General features: G+C 42.2%; 1 protein-coding gene across 1 annotated transcript in view; it reads left to right on the forward strand.

Annotated features, from left to right (window-relative positions):
• The window catches only part of asip1 (agouti signaling protein 1), a 14,632-nt gene that overhangs the window by 1,877 nt on the left and 1,905 nt on the right, over positions 1-10,850 (forward strand). Inside the window, exons 2-3 of the mRNA XM_037679756.1 lie at positions 5,123-5,294; positions 5,398-5,447. Of these exons, the coding sequence (XP_037535684.1) occupies positions 5,129-5,294; positions 5,398-5,447 (216 nt within the window). The 5' untranslated portion in view covers positions 5,123-5,128. The remainder of the gene's footprint in view (positions 1-5,122; positions 5,295-5,397; positions 5,448-10,850) is intronic.

Genomic DNA, 10,850 nt, shown 5'->3' on the forward strand with positions numbered 1-10,850 from the left:
ATGGATGGATGGATGGATGTATGGATGGATGGATGGATGTATGGATGGATGGATGGATGTATGGATGGATGGATGGATGGATGGATGGAGACGTTTTTTAATCCAGAAAACACACAGGAACTCCTGGAGTCTCGGATCACTCCACTAAAACAACATGGACACTGCTGTTATAAACTATTTTTTCACTGACGTCTTTATTTCGTCCGGTCCTCGTCCAGTTTTTTCTCTGTTTTGTATAATTTTCTAGTTCGCACCGCGATGGAATGAATGTGGAGCAGTTTAAAACCTGACAGCTGCAGAACAAAAACATCAGCTCATGTGCAGCAAATACTTCAGTGTCTTTACAAACACTAGATTTCAGAAATAATAAATGTGGAGTATTAACACATAATTATGGACTGACCAGAAATTTTTACGCTTTGGGGAAAAAAAAATAACCCTTGTGTTTTGTCATATTTACAGTAATAAGCAGAAATAGACCTTTTGATCTTTTATTCCACCTTTATTTCTACAGGTTAGTCTCATTGAGCCTCGAGGACTCATTCTGAGACCTGACATGTAACAGGATTTGTTATTAGAGATGCAGTTTATTCTTTTTTTTGCCACCAGTTTGTGGTTGGGTTCATGTTTGCAGAAAGGCAGGAATGAAGTCCAGATGTCCTGAATTCCCTGTCTTTTAAACCTTCAGAAGGATTTTGTGGCTTCACCTCATCAAATAATATACAAATGTTGTGGGTCTGCTCCAGGGTCTCATACCTTCCAACCCCACAAGTTCCCACAATAAATCTTCAGACTCCTGATCCTCCTCATCCGGCTCCTTCCAAAGAGATGCAGCAGAAGGAAACACCGGGATTATCAACTATTTCATTACACGTTATTTTTATTATTTAGTGCCAATTTACAGAAAAAAGTCACTTCAACGAGAGTCTGATAGTGAAACACTCCTCTGAGCGAACATTAAGCAAGACAACTAGAAAAATGTCATTTCCTGTGAAAAGCAATGAGAACACTCATTGCTGACCTGTTTTTGCTGAAAGCTGCTGCAGAAGCTGAAACCAACGGTTTCATGAATAAACTGTTAACGCGGGATTTATTTGAACATCTGGCGTTTGCTGAAAGCAAGAAAATAAAAGCAGAAAGTGGCAGAAAAACGACAGAAATGTGTCAAATGAGCTGAAATAGACTGAAAAAATGACAAAAAAATCTGTGATTAGCAAAAATAATCAGCAGAAAAAATCTGTAATTAGCTGAAACAAAAATTGAAAAGGCAGAAAGAGATGAAAATGATTATAAAAAGTTAAAATTATTGGTATGAAACAAAAAAGGTGGAAATTAGCAAAAAAAAATTGTTGAAAATTTCCTAAAAAGTTGGCAAAATAATAATGAAACGAGCAGCAAGAAGCTGAGAAAAGTATAAAAAAGCTGAAAGGAGCAAAAGGAAGCAAAAAAAAAAAAGAAGGATCCAGAACAACATCTGTAACGAGCCGTAAAACACAAACAGCTCAAACTGATTGAAGGACGTGAAGAGCTCCGTTCATTTTCATCGAGAAAAACATGGCTGACAAAAATAGTTAAAATGACCTAAAAGTAAAAATTGCACAAATACCAAATGCCACAGCAGGAATGTCCTGAATGAGCTGAACAATTTGATGCACGACCTGAAACAGATCAAAAACAGAGGAACGAGTTACGTGTCGAAAAACGTACGGAAGAAAAACGGAGCTCAGCAGTGACAATGATTTAACCCTTTCACCAGAGCCGTCGCAACAATTATACGTGCAGGGGACATGTCCCCCTCACGTTTAAAAATATTCATTCAGACCCCCACATTTACCATGAAATAACCAACAAAGTCCAAGCTCAGTAGTCCAGGTACACAATCCAACATTTTTCAGTCAGGACATCTGGACAGTTTGTTCCACTTTGGAGTAATCTGTTGGGGGAAGAATCAGTTCTGTGTGTTTCCTTGACTGATGAAGCCTTCTGGATCAAAGGCGAAACGATTCAGCACAAAAAAAAAAAAAACTGTCCAGATGTCCTGACTGAAAAATGTTGGATTACCATGACATAGTTCACACAGCCCTTCTATTTCTTCATGAACAAATCCATTCCACTTGATTAATAGAATACTCAAACCACTAAAAGTCCACTCTGGGTTTTCCTGGTTACCTACAACAACTCTACATCACATGATGTCCTCATACATGTCCTGCTGTCCTCATACATGTCCTGCTGGCCTTATACATGTCCTGCTGTCCTCATACATGTCCTGCTGTCTTTATACATGTCCTGCTGTCCTCATACATGTCCTGCTGTCCTTATACATGTCCTGCTGTCCTTATACATGTCCTGCTGTCCTCATACATGTCCTGCTGTCCTTATACATGTCCAGCTGTCCTCATACATGTCCTGCTGTCCTCATACATGTCCTGCTGTCCTCATACATGTCCTGCTGTCCTCATACATGTCCTGCTGTCCTCATACATGTCCTGCTGTCCTCATACATGTCCTGTACCACATACTTCTCTGCCCCTGCAGATTTCCTAATCCAACACCACACCTCCTCCCTCAGCACTCTGTCAGATGATTTTTCTAAATCTACAAAGACACAATGGAGTTCTTTCTGACCCTCTCTGTTCTTCTCCATCATCATCCTCAAAGCAAAGATGGATCTGTGGTGCTCTTTCTCTTTCTCAGCATGAAACCATCCTGCTGCTCACAGATAGTCACCTCTTGTCTAAGTCTTACTTCCACACCTCTCTCCCAGATCTTCATCATGTGCCTCATCATCTTAATTCCCCTGTAGTTGCTACAACTCTGTACATCACCCTTGTTCTTAAAAATGGCCACCAGCACTTCTTCTCCATTCCTCAGGCATTTTCTCACCCTCAAATATGTCATTGAATGTTTGAGTCAAAAACCTCACTGCCATCTCTCCAAGACATTTCCAAACCTCCACTGGTCATCAGGTCCTACTGCCTTCCCCTTCTTCATTCTTTCAGAGTTTTCTGGACTTCACCCTCACTGATCTTTCCCACATCCTGGTCCACAGTTTCTATGATCTCTACTCTTTGTGGTTCCTAGTTTCCAAAAGCAGAATGGGAGGAAGCTCTTCCAGTTCTCAGGCTCCTCTCTTGAGGAACCAACTTCCAGTTTCTGTCCGTGAGGCTGACACATTGTCCGGTTTGAAGACTGGGATTAAGACTTTCCTTCTTGATAAATCCTATAGTTTGGGTTGGCTTGTTATACAACCATAGACTTAGACTACTAGAGGACAAACTGACCTCATTTCCTTAAATGATTCACTAAAACTGAAGTTTTCATTTGATACTATTTCTATCTTAACATGTGATTCTTGACCTGCCATTGTGTATCTGTTCCTACCAAACCCAGCCGGTCGAAGCAGATGGTCCTCTTGTCCTGATCCTGGTTCTGCTAAAGGTTTCTTCCTCATGAGGGAGTTTTTCTTTCCACTGTCGCCTTCATGCTTGTTCAACATGAGAGTTCTGTGATGGAGTTAAACTCAAAGCTGCTCCTCAGATAAATAATGTTCAATTATTATTTTATACATGAATGTTTCTGTTCAATTATTATTTTATATTTGAATATTTCTGTTCAGTGCCTGAGACGACTTCTGTTGTGACTTGACACTATATAAATAAACGGATTGAACTGACTTCATTCTCTTCATTCATTAGCTCCTCAAAGTACTCCTTCCATCTTTCCATCACACTCTCCTCACTTGTTAGAACATTACCATTCCTATCTTTAACAAGCCTAACCTGCTGCACATCCTTTCCAGCCTGATCCCTCTATCTTGCCAATCAGTTCAAGTTCTTCTCGCCCTCTTTAGTGTCCAGCCTCCCATACAACTCATCATACACCTTCTGCTTTGCCTTAGCTACCTCCCTCTTTGTTCTACGTCCCATCTCCTTATCTTCCTGTCTCCTCTCTTCAGTCCTCTCTCTGTCATATTTCTTCTTGGCTAACCTCTTTCTTTGAACAGCTTCCTGCACTTCACTATTCCACCACCAGGTTTCCTGATCATCCATTCTCTGTCCAGATGACGCACCAAGTACCTTCCTACCTGTCTCTCTAATTACTGTTGCTGTAGTAGTCCAGTCATCTGGAAGCTCTTTCTTACCACCCAGAGCCTTTAACAGCTCCTCTCTGAATTTCTCACAACATTCTTCCTTCTTCATCTTCCACCATTTGGTCTTCTTCTCTGATTTGACTCTTCTTCTCTTCTTCACAACAACAGTCATTCTGCACACAACCATCTGATGCTGTCTGGCCATGCTCTCCCCTGCCACAACCTTACAGTCTCCAACCTCCCTCAGGTTTCCTCTTCTACACAGAATGTAGTCGACCTGCGTACTCCTTCCTCCACTCTTATAGGTCACTCTATGCTCCTCCCTCTTTTGGAAATAGGTGTTGACTACAGCCATTTCCATTCTCTTGGTCCTTACTGGTTTCTTTCCTTGATACCAAACCTACCCATCACTTCCTCATCCCCTCTGTTTCCTTCACCAACATGTTAATTCTGGTTTGTTCCGAGCACCACTCCAACTACACATAAAACATCTACCTTCCTTCTCAGCATCATGTCAGCCAGCTCTCAACCTTTGCTTGTCATTGTCTCCACATTTAAGAGTTGCAACTCTCAGTCCTACATTCTTCACTTTCCTCTTCTCCTCTGTCTCCTGACATGTTTCCCTCCTCGTGGTCTTCGACTAACAGCAGCACAATTTCTGTCAGTACCCTGTTTGTCAACAGCACCGGTGGCGGTCGTTGTTAACCCCGAGCTTGACCGATCTGGTATGATTTCACTTTTATGAGCCAGCATTAAAGTTTTGGCAAAAGTGTTTTATGTTGGATGCCCTTCCTGACAAAATCTTCACCATTTACCCGGGCTTGGGTCCAGAACCAGATATACACTGGCTTGTGCTCCTTAGTGGCATCATTTTTATTGCAACTGCTCACGTGAAGCTGTTACACAAAAACTATAACCACAAGAAGCTGATAATATTTGTTATAAAGAAACATGATTTAAATTAAGTTGTATTAATGCTACAGTTTAAAATATGTTTTAACCAAGCACCTCTTCTTTGTTTTGTTCCAGAGAAAGATGCACGCCTCGCTGCTGCTCAGCTGCCTCGTCTTCGCTGCCGTACATTTTTATATTGGCTTCGCCCACATGATCGTTGACGACCGACTTTCTACTAAAAAGACGTTCGCTTCCATCGCCGTGTCTCAGAGCCTTCAGATAGACACACCTCCTGTTGTTATTGTGGGTAAATATGAAGCCCAGTGTTTGATTTCCAAACCTAAAGCCTCTTTCCTAACATATAATAACTCAAAATATAAGTATCCTCATTTACCTGTGCTCTTTTTTAGAGTTAGCAAAATCTGCGCAGAAGAAAGAGAAACCCAAAAAGCAAAAGAAGGTTGGTTAAGTGATTTTAGTTTTTAGGAGTTAAAGGAAAGATTTTGCAAACTGTAGAATTTTAATAATTTATATTTTTTGTTTCAAAGTGTTTTGTGTGAATCCTTCTTACAAACATGCTGTTTCACATTAACGGTGTTGGCGCAGAACTGAGAACAAAAATCACATCTTGTGTCGTTTCTATTCAGCCAAACACATGTTTCCACTGAAAATAAAATAAAACAAATACAGCTAATATGTGGACCAATAAAAGTCACTGCTGATTGATCACTTTTAGACTTAAAGTGGTGCTAAATGTTCAGTGATGGGAAAAAAGTGCCGTAAACTCATGTTGGGCAGCTCTTAGATCAGTGATCCAGTCCACTCTGTGTAGTCGGCTGACAGTGGCGTCACGTACAGGAAGTACCAGAACACACGAATCGGTGGCTAGATGGAGACCCACATGCAGAACTCTGGGAAACGAGCACTCCAAGAAAGAAAAGAAAAGCATCGAAGAAGTGTGGAAACCTAAAACATCGAAGAGCAAAACGGATGAATTAAGAGTCAAACAGAGACGGAGCCATGACTGCAAACAGGAGCTGAAACAATGAAGACAACTCCAGCATGCAGGGACCAAAACCATCCATCCATCCATCCATCCATCCATCATCTTTAACCAGCAGTCACTGTGCATAAGGGTGAGGGACACCTGGACAGGTCTCAAAGTCAAAGTCAAAGTTTCTTTGTTTGTCATTCGCAACACATGTGGTACAAGTGGTGGAACAAAATTGTGTACACAAGTTACATCCAACAAAAGTATAAAATGTAAAAGAAAAAACATAGACAGTAATAATATCTACGATATGAACTGAGAAAATGTATCTAATTAAACTAATTTAATTAAACATTAACTAAAAATACACTAAGCACTAGAAGTACAAAAACAATACGCCAAACAGCAGCACGAACATGAGTCTGTGTGAGCAGATGAGTATGAATAAACACAGCAACATAAAACAGATCAGCAGCAACATGAAACTGATCAGCAGCAACATGAAACTGATCAGCAGCAACATGAAACAGATCAGCAGCAACATGAAACTGATCAGCAGCAACATGAAGCTGATCAGCAGCAACATGAAACAGATCAGCAGCAACATGATGTGGTTTTTCACAGTGATTATTCTGGTTAGAGATTCATGAGTCTGACAGCCTCAGGGTAGAAGCTGTTCCTCAGTCTAGTGGTTCTACACTTAATGCTCCTCAACCTCCTTCCTGAGGGGAGCGGAGCAAAAAGTGTGTGTGCTGGGTGAGTGTGGTCCTTCATGATGCAGGTGGTCCTCTTCTTGCATCTAGAGGTGTAGATGTCTGTGATGGTGGGGAGACTGACTCCTACATCTTCTGTGCAGCCTTCACCACTCTCTGCAAAGCTTTTCTTTCTGCAGCTGTGCAGCCTCCATGCCACACGTTGATGCTGGAGCACAGGATGCTCTCCACTGCACACCTGTAGAAGGAGGTGAGGACTGAGCTTCCAGACCAGCTCGTCTCAGCCGTCTGAGGAAGTAGAGTCTCTGATGATCTTTCTTGATCAGGATGGTGGTGTCAGGTGTGTTTGTTCCTTATGAAGTCCACGATCATCTCCTTTGTCTTCTTCACATTGAAGTGAGAGTTATTCACCTTGCACCAGCTCTCCAGGTGTTCCACCTCCTGCCTGTAGCTGGACTCATAGTTGTTTGTGATGCATCCCACCACCGTTGTATCCTCTGCAAACTTTACAATGTGACAGCCTGGATGGGTAGCTGCACAATCATACGTGAGCAGCGTGAACAGGAGAGGGCTCAGCACATAGCCCTGAGGAGAGCCAGTGCTGAGGGTTATGATGGAGGAAGAGAAGTTGTAGATCCTCAGTGACTGTGGTCTGTTTGTTAAGAAGTCTAGGACTAGGGATGTGGCCAATATGATCTGGTACCCGTATAAGTCTCTGATACCAGCATAATTTACGTATCAGATTTTTCCGATCTATGATGCATGTCTGTGTCTGCTGAAACGTCTCCACATGTGATTCCCTGCCAGCTGCTCTGCACGTTGGCTTCAAACTATGGAATGGATTTCCTGAATGGAGGCGTGTTTCATGAAACCCAGAGTAATGAGACCCGCCTCACATTCAAGAAATCCATTTCATAATTTGCAGCCAGCTACAACGTGAGTAAATACTGAGCAGCACTGTGGCTAACAGCTAACCAACTTTTCATCATAACATGTCCACTGTGTGGAAGTATTTTACACTAGAGACGCCACAAAGCAAGACAGCAACGTGCAATGTCTGCTGAGCCGCTGAGCCAAGAGGAGGAAGCTCCGTCACGACCTACAATACATAGAACTTAATAAACATTTGAAAAAGCACCACATTAAAGAGCACAAGGATTGTTTAACCAGGCACCGTGGTAAAGTTAGTTTTACGTTGGACGTTCGAGCTGCGTGCCTTCAGCGGTGTGTTCCTCTCGTTCAGTCCGAAGCAGACAGTCTGATTTCAGTCAGCCGCGCTCAGTCTGTCCGTCTGGAGGAGCTGACTGAGCGCGGCTCAATGAAATCAGACTGTCTGCTTCACAGCTTGATTGAATATTTGCAGCCAAGGTATAGTTTACATTTACCCTCCAGGAGATATTTATCAGTACAACAGTAGACAATCATAAAAAAACATATGAATTGAAAAATAAAATTGTTTTTATGCTATTAGTGCTTGTATATTTAGCTGATGTTTTTCTTAGTTCATGTCTTAGATCTTATTACTGTTTTTTACATTTTATTGTTGGATGTAACTGGGACCCTGTGAACATAATCTTGTTCCACCACATGTACCACATGCGGTGGAATGACAATAAAACTCTGAATGACTCTGACTTTAAAGCTAGGAATAAAAAAACATGTTTTGTGTTAGCAGGATTTAATTCCAACTTTGAAACTTATCCAACATTAATAAAATTGACCTCAAGTTGCCTTTTTGGACATGCATGCATATATTTGTACAACGTGTACTTGCCTGTACAGGAGATTATTAGAACCTCTTATAAAATCAATAATGATGATGATATCGGAATAGTATCAATGTCACCCGTTATCCAGATTTAGGTATCGGGATCGAATAAAAAAAAAAAGTGGATCTATGCATCCCTATCTAGGACTCAGTTGCAAATGAAGGGGCTTAGTCCTACTGTGAGTAGTTTGTCCATCACGGTTTGGGGGATCATGATGTTGAAGGCAGACGTGAAGTCCACAAAGAGCATATGGACGTAGGCATCCATGTTTTTCGGGTGGGTGAGAACAGTGTGGACCACAGAGGAGATGGCATCCTCTGTTGATCGATTCTTGTAGTATGCGTACTGGTAAGGGTCCTCGTTGATGTGGATGGTTGTGTTGATGTGGGTTATGAACAGTTTTTCGAAGCGTTTAGCGACTATCGGGCTGATATTCAGACCAGTCACTGTAGAGCTCTTTGGGACAGGGATGATGGTTGTGGTCTTCAGGCAGGTGGGAACTGTTGCCAGGGTAAGTGACGAGTTAAAGATGTTGGCCAGCACCTTGCAGAGCTGATCAGCACAGTCTTTCAGTATGGGGCCACTATGCTGCATCCAAGATTTAACTTTCTTTTGTACCCGTCTGGAGCGTCTCTGCAGGAGCAGGTAAGCATGAGCCAGGAAGATTGAGATGTGATCAAAGAATCCTAGTTGGGGGAGTGATTCAGTTTTGTAAGCATCTTTTACGTTTGTGTAAACACGGTCCAACATGTTGTTTCCACATGTTGGAATGGCCACATGCTGGTAAAATCTTTTGGAGGCAGTCTTTTAGATTCACGTGATTAAAGTCACCAGCCACTACACAAAGAGCCTCAGGGTGTTTGTTCTGCAGCGAGATGAAAAGATCATGAAGCTCCTGCAGAGCGTCAGTAGCATTTGCACCCGGAGCTATGTAAGCAACTGTTATGAAGGCCACTGTGAACTCGCGGGGTAGATAATGAGGTCGACATTTCACTGTTAGCTGCTCCAAAGCCTTGGAGCAATGATGGTTTATCAGTGTACAGTTTGTGCACCAACTTTTACTCACGTAAATGCATACTCCGCTTCCCCTCGATTTCCCCGTTAGCTCGCTGCAACAATCCGCTCGAAAAAGAGTCTTTCATCCAGCTGGAAGGCTGAATCCGGCATGTCGCTGTTAATCCATGATTCCATGAGGCAAAGCACCACACATTAACTCATCTCCTCTGAGGCACTCGTTCTCGGATGAAGCAAATCCATTTGGTTGTCCAACGAGCTGACTTTTGACAGAAAGAGAGAGGGTATTGAGAGTGCCAGTTTTAGCATTAGCACGTAGCCTCACCAGAATTCCAGCCCGTCAACCTTGCTTCTTAAGCCGGGAGCAACACTTCCTCCTCTGTCCGTTGGTGAACCTTTGCTGCAGCTTCCAGGTAGATTACTTTAAGATCTGCATTCTGCCAAGCATAGATTTGAGTTTGTTGCTGATCGCTGCTGTATTTCGTGGCCAATCCACTCTTATTCTCACGAGTTTGGTTCAGCTATAATTCACACGCATAAATTGTGCGGAGTCAGGCACCGAGTCAGGCATGGAGTCAATTTCAAAACTCCTAAAAACTGGTATCACACCAGGAGCCTGTGAAGCTGCAGCTACAGAGAGTGTGGCCGTCAAAAAATAATAATTTTATTTATATAAAAATTTATTTTTAAACAATTTTATTTGAGGGTTAGGGTTAGGGTCATGAAGTCATCACTACTTGCAGTTGCAGGGATACATGAATCAACAGAGATGGGACTTTTAATTAGCCTAGCAATAGTATAGGTTACTTGGAATATCGAAAAACGTCAGCAGCTGTTCTGGCCATCGTAAGGCTTCCCGACTTGTGTGATGTAATGTGCCATGCGTTGAACACTCAGACTCAGATGCTGTGTGACCTGAGCCATAAACTGGATGTGATTTCTGAGAATCACAAGCCACTTACAGCTCATGAAACTCATTGGCGGGAAGGAATCAACCTTGGAGAAGCTACAAGCTCGGCCCAGCGGTGCTGACCACAAAAATTTGGCTGTTTGGAGTCACCATTGAAACGTACCAGTGGAACTATAAGGCAGACAAAAATCCAACAGAGTCGGCCTGATCCAAAATAACTATTATCCTGATGCATGCTCAATAATCCAGGTAGAAAAATCTAAAAAAAGTTAAATCTGGTCCTTTGGACATTCAAAAAATAAAACAAAACAAAAAAATTGTAGAAACGTTTCGTCTCTCATCCGAAAGACTTCCTCAGTCGGAGGTGCTGAATTCAGCTCAGTCTCTTAAATAGCACCTTCTCAGAGTGGATCAACCAGTTTGCTGCTGACAACCAGAACCAGCTGATCACATGCTCAAGAAGGAC

The sequence above is a fragment of the Nematolebias whitei genome, chromosome 7 (assembly GCF_014905685.2).
Source record: "Nematolebias whitei isolate Nwh7 chromosome 7, NemWhi1, whole genome shotgun sequence".
Taxonomy (NCBI): domain Eukaryota; kingdom Metazoa; phylum Chordata; class Actinopteri; order Cyprinodontiformes; family Rivulidae; genus Nematolebias; species Nematolebias whitei.